Source organism: Hibiscus syriacus, unplaced genomic scaffold, assembly GCF_006381635.1.
Source record: "Hibiscus syriacus cultivar Baekdansim isolate YM2019G1 unplaced genomic scaffold, ASM638163v2 tig00018999_pilon, whole genome shotgun sequence".
NCBI classification, from domain to species: Eukaryota; Viridiplantae; Streptophyta; class Magnoliopsida; order Malvales; family Malvaceae; genus Hibiscus; species Hibiscus syriacus.
In genome coordinates, this window is record NW_024062458.1 from 290,931 (window position 1) to 308,201 (window position 17,271).

At 36.3% G+C, this 17,271-nt stretch overlaps 2 protein-coding genes across 2 annotated transcripts; one reads left to right on the forward strand and one right to left on the reverse strand.

Moving 5' to 3' along the window:
* Positions 1-715: 715 nt before the first annotated feature.
* On the forward strand, positions 716-10,504 carry LOC120209483 (fructose-1,6-bisphosphatase, chloroplastic-like). Its single transcript, XM_039208479.1, has 3 exons — positions 716-846; positions 9,387-9,768; positions 10,433-10,504. Exons 1-3 carry the CDS (start codon positions 716-718, stop codon positions 10,502-10,504), a joined length of 585 nt encoding a protein of 194 aa, XP_039064410.1.
* A 362-nt stretch (positions 10,505-10,866) lies between these two features.
* Positions 10,867-13,777, reverse strand: LOC120209484. The gene is made up of 7 exons (XM_039208480.1): positions 13,583-13,777; positions 13,230-13,491; positions 12,118-12,318; positions 11,352-12,039; positions 11,141-11,247; positions 10,998-11,057; positions 10,867-10,919 (listed from the first exon to the last, which is right to left on the reverse strand). Exons 1-7 carry the CDS (start codon positions 13,754-13,756, stop codon positions 10,867-10,869), a joined length of 1,545 nt encoding a protein of 514 aa, XP_039064411.1. The 5' UTR covers positions 13,757-13,777.
* Between the last annotated feature and the right edge of the window lie 3,494 nt (positions 13,778-17,271).

Below are 17,271 nucleotides of genomic sequence, written 5' to 3' on the forward strand. Positions count from 1 at the left end.
GTAGCCCCTTAAAAAGACAAGATGTTTAACCTCTTAAACGTAATAAAATACCAAGTGAGCCCCTATATTTTTATGCATGATAATTTAATCTCTCAACTTGATACTGGTTCATGTTTTGATTGCATTAATGTTTAAATTTTTTTATTTGCCTTTAAATTTGATTGAATTTTTCTCAATCGATGTCTCTCCTGGTTCGATTTAAAATCAATCGGTTTAAAACTTGAAACAATCAGGTCTTCAAACTTGAAACAATGTCTAATCATATAATTAAAATACCAGACACATTAATAAGGTCAGAAGACATTTGACTATACTATATTTATTGGCAATATATATCGTTGATCCTGAGGCAAGTAACCAAAATGGTATATCAGGGACAAAAATAGCTTTGAAGATGGCATGGTTCACTCAACATATTATATGCTTATCTAATTCAACTCTGTTACTATTTTCGAAAGCGTAATTCATATTTTTGTTAGGATATAATAGACATATTTATTTTTAAAATAATTTTAAATTTATTTATTAAATTATCCCTAATGTTACTATTTTTTCTCAGCAAACGTTATTTTATTACCAAGTTTTCAGTTATTCCAATCGAGCCTCTCATTGAAAACCTTCCTAAACCTAGATAGGGAAAAGAGTACTCCACAGTCTTCACTATAAGCTTATAGTCCACAGTTTAGCACCTCTTAATGGTATCAACTCGTTTGCAATGCAGCTAGATCAATCAAGAGAAAAATGCATCGTCAATGTTTGCCAGCCAGGGAAAAACTTATTGATTGCAGGCCATTGCCTATACTCAAGCTCTGTAGTCTTCACTATTTCCTTAGGCAATGGGTGTTTGCATTTGTTGAGATACTTCATGCAATTCATGCACGTGTGTCGTTAGTCTGCTAATAAAGGTTGTTAGTCTGTTGTAAACAGTTTCAAAAGCTATTGAAATTGTTAAGCTTTCTGTTACAGCTAAGCTATAAGTACCAAAACTTTGTAGATTGCAAAACACGTTAATTTACAATGAATTCTTTTTACTTATTCTTTGTTTCTTCTAGACCTATTATTCCTGCTAGATCTAATATGGTATCATTCGATGTTCGTTCATGAGGTTTTCTGCTGCTTGCTGCGTCGTCTTCTTGTTGATGGAGTTCCCTATTGGTAAGACTTTCACAAACAAGAAGGTGAATATTATCCTTGATGAATCCAATTTTTTGCTTTGGAAGCAGCAAATTCTGGTTACTATTCGTAGTCACCGATTAGAACGGTTGCTAACTGGTTTTGTTCGTCCTCCTCCTGCAACGGTGGTTGATGAGCATGGTGAACCGGTGTCGAATGATCTGTATGAAGAGTATGTTGCGCAAGATAGTGCACTGGCCTCTTGGTTGTTATCCACGATCAACCCTCATTTGTTGTCCCAGTTTGTTGGAGTGGAGACGGCAACGGCAGTCTGGAGTACGGTGTTGCAATTTTTTGCAAACAGATCTACCACAACGGTTATCAGTCTCCACTATAAGCTTCAGTCTCTCAAAAAAGGAATGATAGCATGCGTACGTATCTCACCCGTATAAAAGAGGTATGTGATGCGTTGGCATTGTGTGACAATGCGATTCCTCAAGCCGAGCATGTTGCAAACATATTGAAAGGTTTTCCCCGAGAGTATCAACCTACATCGCGTTCATAACCACTATGAAAGATGCATTATCTCTTGATAAAATCTGTTCACTGTTAATTGATGCAGAGACTCAACTTGCCGGTTTAGATTCTCAGGAGGATTCTCTTCCGATGAGTGCTCATATAGCTCAGATTGGTTCTGGTTCAAAGACTGGAAGTCATGGTGTTAGGTTTTTCAGACACTCGAATCGACAACCGGAATGGTTTGCAAAGAGGGGTTGGAATGGTTTTTGAGTTTAGGGAGTAAGGAGATTGAAAGATAGAAAATTACACAACGATTTAGAGTGGTTCGACTTTCTCAACCAAAGTCTACGTCCACTACCTTAGCTCCTCACCAAGGATTTTCCAACAAATTCACTAATTTGTTCTTTCTTTTGAGGGCAAAGAGATAACCTTACAACTCCCTAGTTTTTTCGGGCTAAACTAGAACCTTTCCCTAGCTTTTACACGGGATAAGCTAGAAAATTTCCCTTTTACAAAAGGATAAAAAATGTAAACAAGAAAACCTCTCTAAGGTAGGTGTTTAGAAGATAGAGCTCACAAAAACAAAATATTTACAAGAGAAAGATGAAATAAGAATGAAAAACTCTTCTCTTGTGTTTGATTGCTTTGATAGTTGTTCTCTCTGTCTTCAAGTGTCCTTAGCTTGTATTTATAGCTTGGAATGTGTTTGAAGTCGTATATAGCCGTTGGGGATGTTTTGGATCCGTTTGGGGATGATTTTTCTGCTCAAAAAGGCTGCCCATAATAGGGGGTATCGGTACCCTATCATAGGGTATCGATATTCCTTCATTAAATTCAAATAAAACTAACCGTTGTAGCCAGGAGGTATCGATACACGGGGTATGGATACCCCTGGGGGGTATAGATACCATCCGAGCAATCTTAAATTTGAGCCTTCAGGGGGGTATGGATACCCCTGCAGGGGGTATCGGTACCCTATAGCATTTTTGCTCAAATTCGAATTTTAATGGACTTTGAATTATTTTTGAAACCTTTTAAAACTTTGAATAAATTCAATTAAGTCCAAAAACATTTTGTAAATTCAATTCAAGTCCAAAAACCATTTTGCCTTAAATTGTTATATCAAAACATAGTTCAACAATCTCCCCCTTTTTGATATAACAAAACATTTGAAAAATTGTTTTTGGCAAAACTCCCCCTTAATAAAATGTTTAATGAAAAAGATACCAATTGTTACAAAAGGATACTAATTGTTAAAAAGATAACCAATTGTTACCAATTGTTGGAAAATATATGAAAATGTTAAGCTCCCCCTTTTTCATTAAGAAATTGAATTTTTCAAACCAAAACTTCTCCCCCTTTTTGTTATATAAAAAATAATTCAATATTTAAAGTTCAAAATAACTTTGGAGAGTAAGTGATAAATTTGGCATTTTAAAAATAATTTGAAAAATCAAAGCTCCCCCTCAATAAATGCATTTCAAACAAAAATTAACATTTAAGGTCTTGACACTTTAAAAACATTGAATTTCAACAAAGAATAACAAACATGTTATTAGCAGATGAAATTCAATGTATCCAAGTCTAAAATACTTTATGCAATACCAATTGTGGAAATTTGATATTAATACCAATTGTTTAAAATTAAGTGCATTTGCATAAAGTTTTCCAAAAATGTTATGCATTTTGAAAATTTTGATATCAATTGTTAGAGAGATATCATTTTCATTTAAACTATATGCATAATCATTTAAATTTAGGTCAAAAATTTTAAAGATTTATAAAATCAAAGTATTTGAAAAGTTGATATCAATTGTTAGAGAGATATCATTTGCATTAAAACCAATTTTGACCAAAATTTTATTATGATGAACTAAAAATTAATATAACTTTAAAATGTTCATCATAATCATCTTTTCAACATACATGAGATTAAAAACAATGATGCATAATCATTTAAAACCAAAACTCATGTATGCTTAAAATCAAATGAGCAACCAAATAACCAAAATTAAAAGTATTAAGCTTAGAGGTTACCCATTCCTTTTTCATGTGTGGCTAGAGCATCTTGAATATCATCATTTTCATCACCATTGCTCCCACACACCTACAAGAGACATTTAAGTAGATTTTGGTATCCAAATTACTTTGGATCCTTGGACGTTAGTTTCAATGTCCCTTGTTCCTTTCGGAACCCATACTTGCCTAATTTTAAAACATTTTCCTTTCTTCAAAGGACAAGTATGTTCCAAATGACCATGATAATGACAATGTGAGCATATTGTCATTATTGAACTAAATGAATTATTTAAAATGATTTCTTTTTCTTTTGTTAAGCATTCAAGCTTAACTTTTAAATCAAAATTTTCTTTTTCAAAACTATAAATTTTTATTTTTGAAAGCTCTAAATCTTTTTTCAAAATTTCATTTTGGCTTTCAAAATCTATTTTTTTTCAAAAGAAAATCATTTTTGATTTTAAATTTTGAAATCATTTTCTTATATTTGGAGTTCATGGTCTCAAACTACAAATATAACCTATTAAAAGCATCTTGTAACTCATCAAACGTATATAAATTAAGTTTATTTGAGTTAGAAAATACCTCGGGCTCTTCATAAGCCATTAGAGACACCACCTTTGTTGGTTCTTCTTTCTTGTTTCCATGGATTTCCTCGAGCTTATTCCAAAGCTCCTTGGAACTTGAACATGAAGAAACCCCTTCATAGATTTCAGGACCAAATGCACAAAACAACTTGTATATGGCTTTGGCATTAAGTTGAGCTTTCTTCCGTTCTTTGTCACTCATCTTCTTCTCCTTCTTCTTTGGAGAAGAGTAGTTGTTCTCGATTATCTCTCATGCATCAAGATCATTGGATTGTATGAATTCCTTCATTAATTTCTTCCAATGATAATAGTTGACTCCATTGAAGTATGGAGGCTTGTCGGTTGGTAGGGAGTCTTCCATGTGGAACGAGCCAGAGGTGGAAGCCATCTTCTCGATTGTGTCAGGAATTGGTAGAGATTCTTCTAGGATCATCTCAAGGTGGTTAAACATTCTTAACAAGTTAGGCTCTGATGCCAATTGTTGGGATTTTTGAACGCTCGAATCGTCAACCAGAATGGTTTGTAAAGAGGGGTCGGAATGGTTTTTGAGTTTAGGGAGTAAGGAGATTGAAATATAGAAAAGTACACAACGATTTAGAGTGGTTCGACTTTCTCAACCAAATTCTACGTCCACTACCTTAGCTCCTCACCAAGGATTTTCCAACAAATTCACTAATTTGTTCTTTCTTTTGAGAACAAAGAGATAACCTTACAACTCCCTAGTTTTTCCGGGCTAAACTAGAACATTTCCCTAGATTTTACACGGTAAAAGCTAGAACCTTTCCCCTTTACAAATGGATAAAAAATGTAAACAAGAAAACCTCTCTAAGGTAGGTGTTTACAAGATTGAGCTCACAAGAACAAAATATTTACAAGAGAAATATGAAATAAGAATGAAAAACTCTTCTCTTGTGTTTGATTGCTTGGATAGTTGTTCTCTGTGTCTTCAAGTGTCCTTAGCTTGTATTTATAGCTTGGAATGTGTTTGAAGTCGTATATAGCCGTTGGGGATGTTTTGGAGCCGTTTGGGGATGATTTTTTTTGCTCAAAAAGGCTGCCCATTATAAGGGGTATCGGTACTCCTTCATTAAATTCAAATAAAACTAGCCGTTGTAGCCAGGGGGTATAGATACCCCTAGAGGGTATGGATACCCCTGGGGGTATAGATATCATCCGAGCAATCTGGAATTTGAGCCTTCAGGGGGGTATGGATACCCCTGCAGGGGGTATCGGTACCCTATAGCATTTTTGCTCAAATTCAAATTTTAATGGATATTGAATTATTTTTGAAACCTTTTAAAACTTTGAATAAATTCAATTAAGTCCAAAAACATTTTGTAAGTTCAATTCAAGTCCAAAAACCATTTTACCTTAAATTGTTATATCAAAACATAGTTCAACACATGGATTTCATGATCGTACTTCTTGGCGATCTGAATCTGGCTCTGAAGGTCGAACGGGAGGTCGTGGTTGTGGACGACCACGTGTTCAATGTCAGCTATGTGGCAAAATGGTCATCTTGTTGTTGATTGTTGGTATCATTTTGATCAGACATTTTCTAATAGAACAAATGATCGTATTGTGTCTCGTGGTGACTCAATATCGGTTAGTTACTCTAGTTTGGAGACAAATACTATCGGTTTTGACGATTGCTCTTGCTATACAAAAGCTCGAACTGAGGTGCAGGTTTGTTACTCCTCGCACTCGCAGATTCATGTTACTACCAGTGCTAGGGATCGTTGGGTGGTTGACTCCGGGGTTACTCATCACATAACCCCTTACTTAGCTAATGTCATCAATCAAAAGGATTTCTCAGGTCCAGGTAAACTTATTGTTGGTAATGGTGTTTATCTTCCTAATCGAGCTATTGGTAAATTTGTTTTATGTTCTCCTTCACGAGCATTGTTGTTGAATGATCTTCTTCATGTACCTAAGATAACAAAAAATCTTCTCTCAGTCTCGAAGCTTGCTAGGGACAATGATGTGTATTTTGAGTTTCATGCATCATGCTGATGTGTTCATAATGAAGAAACTGGAGATGTGTTGCTGTAGGGTCAAGAGAATGATGGCTTATACTCTTTTCAAGTTGATTGTGTTGATGATATGAGTACTGGTATTGAAGCTAATAATGTTGTTACTTCACATAGTTTGTATGATCTCTGGCATAGACGCCTTGGGCATCCTGCACATGGAACCCTTGAGCAAATATGCAAAACAATCAATGTAAATGTTGAGAAAAAGGTTAATGAACTTTGTATTGCTTTTCACATAGGCAAGAGTCATAAGCTTACCTTTTATGATCCAACTACTGTATATGAGTCACCTTTCCAACTTGTTTTTACTGATTTATGAGGGCCATCTCCAGTTGTTTCGAATGGTTATAGATATTATGTCAGCTTTGTTGATGCATACACAAGACATACATGGTTGTATCTTCTTAAGGATAAGTCTCAGGCTGCTCGTGCGTTTCAACTCTTTCAACAGCTTATGGTAACACAGTTTGGCCTAAACATTTTGGTTGTTCAAAGTGACTGGGGAGGATAATATCGTCAATTGTCTCGTATACTCACTGAAATTGGCATTTCTCGTCGTGTCACATGCCCACATACTTCAGAGAAAAATGATGTAGTGGATCGTAAGCACATGCATGTTATTGAACTTGCTCTAGTATTGCTTGCTCAGGCTTCCATGCCAATTCAATACTGGTCATATGCAATGGTTATGTTTGTTTATCTTATTAGCATACTTCCCTCAAAGGTGTTAACATGAAGGTATCCGTTTGAGTGTTTGTTTCGCAAGAAGCCTGATTATAGTCTACTCAAGGTGTTTGGGTGTAGGTGATTTCCTCACTTGAGACCGTTCAATAATCATAAGTTAGACTTTAGATCTCAGCCTTGCACATTCTTGGGTGTTAGCCCTCAACACAAGGGGTTTTTTTGTCTTGCACCTGATAGATGTGTAGTTGTTTCTCGCCATGTGAAATTTGATGAGTGTAAGTTTCTTTTTGCAGGTGCTAGTTCTATCAGGAAGTTAGCAACTGTTTCAGAATTGAGCAGGTCTCTTGATATAGTTATGGATATTAACAGGTTGTATATTGGATCTGCTAGGGTTCTAGAATCTACTACTTTATCCTTAGATGTTCCTGAACCAAGCTCAACACAATCAATACCGGTTGATGTGTCTGCTGCCTTGCCTGAAGTTCCCAGTGTTGTTCAGTCTTCACCTGCTCCAATAGTTACTGAGTCTGATGTCAAGGTTCAGTCTCTTCCTGGTGAGCAAACAGTGACTTCGATGGGTAACACTCACCCTATGTTGACTTGTAGTAAGTTTGGGGTGTTTAAACCAAAACTCTATACTACGTTCCTTGATGATGTTGTTCCATCCACTGTTGATAAAGCATTTCAGTCAGCTCCATGGAATGCTCCATTTCGTGCAGAATATTGTGCATTAATTCAGAATGACACGTGGGCTCTTGTTCCCCTACCTGATGATAGGAGCGTGGTGGGGTGCAAGTGGTTGTTTAAGCTCAAATAGAACCCTGATGGGTCTATGCATCGATACAAGGCTCGTATGGTCGCAAAAGGGTTCACTCAGGTCCATGGACATGATTTCAAGGACACATTTAGCCCGGTTGTGAAATTTACAACGGTGTATGTCCTTCTGGCCATGGCTTCTACAAAAGGATGGGTCTTGAGACAAGTAGATGTCAACAATGTATTCTTGAACGGTAATTTGAGTGAAGATGTTTACATGCAGCAGCCTTCAGGGTTTGAATAGTATGCTTCAGATGGTTTTCCATTGGTGTGTAAGTTGCAAAAGAAGCTCTACAGGCTTTGCCAGGCACCATGCAACTGGAATGAAAAACTTAAAGCTAATTTTTTGGAACTAGGGTTTATAGAGTCGAAAGCATATGTCTCTTTGTTTGTTAGGTTCAAAGGTGTCTATTGTACATACATTCTAGTATATGTCGATGATATAATAATCACTGGAACATCTGCTACAGATGTTAACCAGGTTGTAGAAATGCTAAGTTATCGACTTTCGCTTAAGGATCTTGTCGAGTTGTCATATTTTTCGGGTATTGAAGTTAAACGAGTTGGTGCTGGGTTGGCACTTAGTCAACGAACATAGATTTTTGATTTGTTAAAAAAAACATTATTCAAGCAACTTTTACGTGCACTCCAATGATTGTTGCTGCAAAGCTTGCAGTTCAATATGGTGCTCTATTGCCAAATGCTCGTGAGTATCGCAATATTGTAGCGGCTCTCTTGTATGTCTTTCATACTCGGCTAGACATTGTTTTCGCGGTTAACAAAGTGGTTCAGTTCATGCAGTCTCCTTGTGAAGTTCATTTTGTGGCAGTCAAACGCATTTTGCGTTATTTGGCGGGTACATTGAATTATGGATTGGTGTTTTCAGTTGGTGATGCTAGGTTAAATGTCAAAGCCTTCTTAGGTGCTAACTGGGCTGGAGATGCTAGCGATCGCAGGTCCATGTCTGGACATTGTGTTTTTCTTGGGGGTTGTTTAGTTGCCTAGAGTTCAAAGAAACAAAAGATTGTCTCTCGTTCTACAATGGAAGTTGAGTACAGAAGCGTTGCTTATACTGCAGCAGAGGTTACATGGTTTACTGCCTTGCTAAGCGATCTTGGTGTGTCTCTACATGATTAACCTGTCATTTGGTGTGACAACACAAGTGTTGTTGTTATGAGCGTCAATCCGGTGTGTCATGCCCGCTCCAAGCATATTGAGCTGGATATCCACTTTGTTTGGGAAATGATTGCTACTGGTCAACTTCGTGTTAGCTATGTACCTGTTGGATTTCTAGTGGCTGATGGTCTAACTAAGACACTGCCTAAGGCATCGTTTGAGCAGTACCGAAAGAAATTACGAGTGTTGCCTTGTTGAATAAGGGAAGAAGAAGTGGGGAGAATGTTGAGATACTTCATGCAATCCATGCACGTGTGTTGTTAGTATGCTAATAAAGGTTATTAGTCTGTTGTATACAGTTTCAAAAGCTGTTGAAGTTGTTAAGCTTTCTGTTACAGCTAAGCTATAAGTATCAGAACTTTGTAGATTGCAAAACACGTTAATTCACAATGAATTCTTTTTACTTGTTCTTTGTTTCTGCTAGACCTATTATTCCTGTTAGATCTAATACCCTAGATCCCACTTATGGTGAATTCGTGTTAACACATGAGAACATCAAAATACCTGAGTCTAGTAAAATTTACTCTTTCAATGAAGGGAATTTTGACCTCTGGGGTGAAAAACTGAAGAACTACCTCGATCACCTTCGGCAACCAGTATCCAATGGCAAACCTTATTCGGACAGCTACATCGGTTGCCTTGTCGGTGAAATTCATCGAATGCTGCTTCGTGGAGGTATTTATGGCAACCCCAAAAACAAGAACAACAAAAATGGGAATCTGAGACTGCTATACGAGTGTGCACCTATGAGCTTTTTAATAGAACAAGTTGGTGTTGTTGCAATAGACGGTGAACAAAGAATTCTGGACATCGTACCTGAGCAGGTAAGAACTTAACCCATATCCATATTGACTTGTCTAATATATGGTTAAAGTAGGATTGTAAATGAGCCGTGACAGACTACTCGAATTCGATTCAATCAAAATTTAGATTGATTGGATTCGACTCGAGTTTATAACCAACATAAGCGAGATACCTGATACTCAACTTGGAAAACAACGAACAACTCAAAAAAAATAACATATTAACATTTATTTGTTGTTTTTTAAAATACAATATAAGACTTTCATGTATTAAGATTCTGGTTTGAATTCGAGTTCAAGCTTTAACTGAGCTTCAATCTAGCTAACTCTAACAATGTTTCGAGTACAAGTTTTTTCAAGCTTAAGTTAAATTTCAAATTTTGATTTCGAGTCAAGTTTGAATATTTTATGCTCACAAATTTTTTAGTCGAACCTGATAATTTTAAGCTCACTAGTTTCCAAGTAGAGCTTGACAAATTTAAGCTCACATGCTTCCAAACCAAATCAAACTCATCTTTAAACTTCTCAAGTCGAATCAAGCTCAACAATACTCAAACTCGATTTGTTTACAAACCTAGATTCAAGAACTTCGATGTTAACCTGAGTTTGTCCTTGCTCTGGACAAGCAAAGGATAATACAAATCAAACAGTGGTCATTCATGGTTTTGGCTTGTTGCATTGGCAGGTACACCAGCGTACACCAATTTTCCTTGGAAGCCCAAATGAAGTTCGGAAACTACAGAACTACTTAGCTTGAGCCCCAAGTATGAATTTCAACCTTTTGCTTGCAATGAGCATATTTAAAAAACACAAGGATGACAAGAGAAGATTTCCATTAAAGAATAACATGATTAGACAATCAAACTGCTATCAGTGTATCACCAGCCTCCACTACATGATTAAATTAAATAAAAAAACACTTGGTTAACAAATTCTTTAAAGTTGTACTTGTTGAGCATCATAATGTTGCTCAAATTCCCATCAATGGAAGGCATTTCAAACATAACTTGATCTTTACATAGAAATTGGCTTCATGCTGTGTTAAAACGCTTAAAGGTTTTAAAATTGTTGACCAAAACAAGAAGTGTGTTGTTAAGCCATTGCTCGGAGTGAGTGTGGTCAGTTTGTAGCAGGATAATTTTGTTGCTCCAGAGAATTCCTTTGACCTTTTGCTGCAAATTCAGGTAAACATGAATATAGACAAATAATAACTCACAAAATGAGGAGAGTAGAAGGATACAGTATTTTACCTGGGCTCAATATTTTTATGCATTTTGTTATAGACTTCACTGATGTAAGGGTGTTGGCTCCTGCAACCAATAACACAAGCAGGGTAAGCATATAAATATCAGTTTTAAAGCAATTGAATTATGCAGGCAGTGAGCTTCGCCACCTTGGGCCTTCATGTTATTATCTGAAAACACTTCTGTAACAGTAGATGAAAACTTAGACATGACTTGATTAGCCCCCAGATTGCCGTCCCCGGAGTCATGAGATGACCTGTGAGTCATGAGTGAATATAAACATCAGTGAAAAATAACTAACTGAAATTAGTGAGAACTTAATGGTCAAAATATGCAATCCGATTGAAGTAGAACCAATACCCTGAAAGAGCAGCTCCAGAAGTACCCACTGTAGGTTGGGAAGGGTAGCCAAATCCGTCAGATCCAAGATCGAGATCCACCAACAGTTCCGAGAAGGAGAAATTTTCCCCTAAAGCATCTAAATTTGGCAAATCCAGATCAAAAAGATCTGCATCCATTTCAGACTCAGATGTTGAAGTCTCATTCATTATTGGTTTGTCCACCTGCATTGTTGCATCAGAACCATCAAAGTCCAGCCTGCTCTTTACATGATCTCTCTTACCAACCCTCTTCAAACATGTCTTAACTGGTGAACAAGAGGAGATGCAATGATTCCTCTCAATTGTGTAACATGTCATTTGCTTTAAAGGGCTAACTGTAACTCTCTCGGTTGAAATTATAGTGCAGTTAGTAGGAGTGATCTCTTGAGGAGTAACGTTGTGACTGCAGTTAGCAGTTGAAGTAACAGCTGGGGGAGTCATTGATTTATCACTCTGAGGGGAAACTGCTTGTGGCGGCGTCTTAGGACCTGAAGAATTAGTTGGAGGAGTTAGCTGTGGCTGATTGAACAAACACTTTGCAACACTGGATACATGCATTGTCGATTCATTTGGTGTGCAGCTGGAAGGTGTTGATTGATTTAAAGAGCTGGACTGACCAGCTACTTCTCTATTCATCACATTAGCAGACTCTGGGAGCTTATCAATTCCTGCAACAAACTTGTCAAAGATGAAGTTATGGCTGTAACAAGGCATGAAATGGAATATGAGAAGGCAATAAAGTCTACCCTGCACATTTAACTTCCTAGAAGCTAATTTGTTGCGAGATTTCTTTGCAGCTGCTGGGGCTTCAGTGACGGCTTCCAAGCTCCTTTTTTTCGTTGTTAATGGCCGACTTGTAACTGGCGAAGAGTAATTATTTCTCACCATTCTGGAATTAAAAGGACCAGATATTGGAATAACAGTCGGTGTACTGTACACGGGAGGACCTAAAACAAGAATATCGAGAACATACAAGAATCGTTTATCAAAGAGAACATACGAGGTGTGCATAACAATATTTAGATCACATGCCATGATTTGGTATTATTATCATGAACTAATTCTCAAATAGAAATGGAAATACAACTGTAACATCTTCCGGATGAATCTAAAATACAATCAATTAATAGAAGGCCAGAAAAAAAAGGAGAAATCAATTGTAACCAAGAAAAACTTATCAAGAATGTAATTTTTTAAAACAAATTGAGTAATACTATAAGTTGAAACTGAAAATATTATGTTATCAATGACTAATCATGTAAGTTATATAACTATTTGGTTGCACCCTAAAAAATTAACGTCAAGACGTTTTTTATTGTAACTAAAATCATTACTAATTATATAACTTTTTAGATTAAATAGCATTTTAGGTTAAAACCCCACAATATAACATTATCAATTGTAACCACAATATAACATTATCAATTGTAAACAACATTTTAGGTTAAATCCCCAAATATAACATTATTAATTGTATAACTTTTTAGGTTAGAGAAAAAAAATATAATTTTAGGTTAAAATTAACTGTAAATTAGTCTTAAGTGAACCGCACAACAAAACTGTCCAACATCTCCAGAGTACTCTTAAGGCCCTAATAATATCAATTGGAAACTTAAACATTTATAAAAAAAACAAATTGCCACATGCAAACAGTCCCAAATAATCCACATACTAGCACTACTACATCTAAATCAAACAATAACTTAGAGCAAAAAATGGCATCTGCATTTGATAAGCAATTCAATCTTCAAAGGTTTCTCATATTTCAGTACATCAACAGCTCAAGGATAAAGTAAAAGTTAACATAATTATGACCAATTCTAAAAACAATTAACCACCCAGAGCTCTATATTTGTACCTGGGGAAGATCCAGCACGTGGATCTGATTGAGGAACCACGGATACAGTTTTAGTTGCATTTACATGAGGAATCATAAGCACTGATGCAGTGGCACTCCCATTGTAAGCGTTCATTACACTTTGCATTCCCTGCAAAAGGGACTGAACCCTGCATTTCTCCTGCTCCAAACGAGCTCTCTCCTGCTCTACTAACACCTTTTGCTCTTTCAAACAAATATACTCGTCTAACATCGCCCCCAGACTTAACAAACTCTTCGGCGCCTATCGCAAAATAAACAGTACCAATTCAAAACAAAGGACTATCGATAACAATTTCAGAAAAAATAAGGAATTGGGTTAATCGGGTATGTACCTCTCGAACGGGGGATTTGGAAATGAGAGAAGAAGCTTCGTTCCTGAAAGTGGAACGAGTCTCGGAGTAGTTGTTATCGGAAAGGTAGCGATCGACGATGAATGCGACTTGAACCGGAGTGACTTTCCCTTTGCCCAGAATCTCTGGTTTCTTAGATCTGCTTTGCTTCCCCATTGTTTTCCCTCGGAAGCGAAGGAGATAGAAGAATAGTAGAGAGGGAATTTTTGAATGTACTAAAGAGAGATTGGGATTAAGAGAGGGAAAGCGTGGTGAAGTGGCGCCATGGCTGGGGTGAAATGAAAAAACGCGGCACAATTTGAAATCTTTTGGATCAAAAATTACAACGATTCTCTATTTGGTAAATAACTCGCATTTCGGATTTTGTGTTTCCCGGGAATGTCACGCGCCGTTGGCTTTTGTAGCGGTAAACATTTTTATAAGCAGAGGTGTGCGCATTAACCAACTTCATTTATAAATAGTGATTAAAGTGAAATAGTAAAAATATTATTTGAGCATGAATAAAATTTAATTTCATTTAAAATATTAATTAATTTATCAATTTTAAATTATTTGAGTTTTTGGTCAACTCTTAAATAATTTCAATTAAATGAATACATAGTTATATCCTACACGATAAACACCGATAAAACTACTTGAATCCAAAATTTCTATAAAAATAATATTTCTTTTTAATATTAAAATCACTTAATAAATTCATTAATATAAACTTAAAATATGTAATTTTAACTATTCAAATAATTAACTATAATTTAATTACAAAAATAAATTGTAATTCAATTATATTTGTAAAATTTATCAAGTGGACTAAGAATATGTTATTCTTATTAGAGCCTCTGGGTTTAAATAGTTATGTATGTAAGGTGTGTGCATATTGTTAACTGGTAAAAAAGGTTTTAATCAAATCAACTATCAGAATGTAATTTGTGATTTGGTGAAATTGATTTTTTTACTGTGGTTAGAAGATTTATACATATTACATTTGAACAGTCAAAATAGTTATCTAGTTATACAGCTCTTTAGTCTAAATTTATGATATAATAATATATTTAACTTTTAGCACCTTACTCTAAATATTCATTTGCCTTGATGCCTTTATGCTTTGGTGTTTGCGGCCAAATATTTCCCTTACGGTACCACGTCTGGGCGAGAAACCCATTTTTGCATGGCACGGAATTTAGACAATTATGTTGGCATTTCGGGATGGATTTTATTGGCTTCTTGGTCTGAGCAAAAGCATCCGGCTTTTTCTTGATCGTTGGGGTGGATCATCCCTCATTCGGCTTGAATCTACATATGTTGATAGTGGCATTAACTCGGTTCGTTGTGGGTAATTAATGCTCCGGAATGTACCTCGATGGGATGAAGCGAAGGTCAATGCTATCTTCAATTCTAATGATGTTGTTACGATCCTGAAGTGTCCAATTGCTCTGGTAGAACATGACACGCAGTTGTGGAGTGGCCACTCCACCGAGGTATATTCAGTGCGTTCGGGATATTTCTATATTTTGTGGCAACACCGATCTCCCATTGTTTCGTCATCGTTTTGGCTTTTTATGTCCCGACTATCTATCCCCCAAAAGATCCAAATTTTCGGGTGGCGTTTGGCGCAAGAGGCACTCCTCCTTGTTGACCGTCGGCTTCAGTTAGCAGGCATGTCAAATGGTTTATGCCCATTGTATAGTTTAATGTTGAAACAAGTTTACATGCTGCGAGGGACTGCGATGATACAACTGTTATTGTTATTCTTCATTTAGTGGGGTTCACTTCACCTGCCGTTTTTGGCCCATGGAATTCAACCAGTGAGTGGTTGCATTCTCTTCTTCCCGTGTTTACTTTGGATGAGTTTTGTTTTCTTCTAGTGTTATTATATTTTGTGTTGAATAGTCGAAATATGTTAGTTCAGGGTGGGTAGATGACCCTAGGCTGGCAGGTGGTTTCTTCAAGTAAGTCATTGTTGGTCTCTTTTGATGCAACTGCTAGTGTATCGTATCGGGATGATGGGATCCCTATCATCAATGATTGGATCCTGATTGGACCGCTAGTGTAAACTTCCTACTTCAACACTTAAAATCAATGTTGATGCAACTTGCTCGCCTTCGACAAGGAAATCTTCCATCAGTTTTCTAGGTTGCGTTCATCATGGTTTGGTGGTGGAGTCTTAAGCCATTCCTCAGTTGGGTCCCTCTAATACCATGATGAGTTTTACAGAAAATGATAAGGAAAACTGTAGAATAAGTGCTCTATTCATCTGATTTAGGATATATTGCTTTATATAAAAAAAATACATGCAGCATGCGATGAACCCTAACTGCCTAACAATTGAATAACAATTTCAACATACTAACAACCCTTAACTACCTTTCTTCATCAACACACAACCTTTCTTCTCTCGAACGAAATGCACGTCCAAATTAACATACTTGGACTGCGCATGGTAGATCAGGTTTGCACTCATTGTCAATTCATTTGTGTTGTCACGCCAGACAACTTATTCTCCACGCTGTTGTAGACCTATGATCGCGTGTAAATGTGTGTGATATAAACAAATATGTACAAGTATATACAATCGATGCAAGTAATACAGTAGTGAGTGAGTATTGTCTCTACGGAGATTGGGGGAATTCTTTAAAGATTGTTACATCTAGGAATAGGTGTCACTAACTAATCCTAAACGCCTAAATCTAATGATATAAACAAATGAGGAAATAACTATGGCAAATGGTATGAATAGATGTAAAAGTTTTGCCGAGGCAAGAATTGTGTGAAGTGGAGTAAGCAGATAATTTTTGTCGTGGCAAGAAAAATATGCAAGAGTAAACAAATAAAAATTGCTAAGGCAAAAATTAATTGCAAGAGTAAGTAAATAAAAGTTGCTAAGGCGAAAAATGTTTGAGTTCTGAATATAGACTAACAACATCACACAATCGGACTTCTAACGGGGCAATTCAGTTGGATTTGCTACGATGAGAAATTATTCTATGCCTAGGATGAGCTAAGTATGTTGTGTCTACGTTTTCCGACAGAATTTACTAAAGTGTTCCTAAGCAATCTCTAGTAAGGAACCTGATACAACTATTGTCACGGCAATATCTCTCAGCGTAAATAATACACTAGCCTATCGATTGAGTACTATCCCTTTTAGTCACTTGAAACCCTCTCCTTATCTCTAAGGCAGATTAGAAACTCAACATCCCGGATTAGTTCCCTTTTTCATGTAGATCTAATCTAACTCTTTCGATATTAGGTATCAACTCCTAGAAAAATGGCTAACTCTCAACAACTCTTACAAAGACTAGGAATATTATGATAAGACACCACACAATCTCTCAAAAGCTCTTACAGTGCTAAGGCATAAGATTAAAACAGTGAATAAAACAACAATAAACACAAGTATACTTAATAATCCATTAAACATAAAATAAAGTATCATCGATCCAAACATCTCCAACACCAAATAAAACAGTTCATGGTGTTGCTAAAATCATCACAAAATATTTATTAAGTACAAACCCTTAAAAGATAAGAAATAAAGAACAAGGAGAAGAAAACTCCAAAAAAACAGAATTGTTGTTGTGACATCAAACCATCACCATGATTGCTCCTCGCTTTGAACTATGAAGCAGATGTTTTAGTAAAGAGGGTATTTGCTGATGAGTTTGTTTTAAGTT

What these genes read in the sequence shown, in the direction of transcription:
- LOC120209483 (XM_039208479.1), top strand. Translation starts at nt 716, where the DNA reads ATGCAGCTAGATCAATCAAGAGAAAAATGCATCGTCAATGTTTGCCAG. An exon ending in TCCTTAGGCAATGGGTGTTT is followed by an intron (nt 847 to 9,386) that starts GCATTTGTTGAG and finishes TATTCCTGTTAG; the next exon opens with ATCTAATACCCTAGATCCCA. An exon ending in TGGACATCGTACCTGAGCAG is followed by an intron (nt 9,769 to 10,432) that starts GTAAGAACTTAA and finishes TTGCATTGGCAG; the next exon opens with GTACACCAGCGTACACCAAT.
- LOC120209484 (XM_039208480.1), bottom strand. Translation starts at nt 13,756, where the DNA reads ATGGGGAAGCAAAGCAGATCTAAGAAACCAGAGATTCTGGGCAAAGGG. An exon ending in ACGTGCTGGATCTTCCCCAG is followed by an intron (nt 12,319 to 13,229) that starts GTACAAATATAG and finishes TTCTTGTTTTAG; the next exon opens with GTCCTCCCGTGTACAGTACA. An exon ending in TAGGAAGTTAAATGTGCAGG is followed by an intron (nt 12,040 to 12,117) that starts GTAGACTTTATT and finishes AGTTTGTTGCAG; the next exon opens with GAATTGATAAGCTCCCAGAG.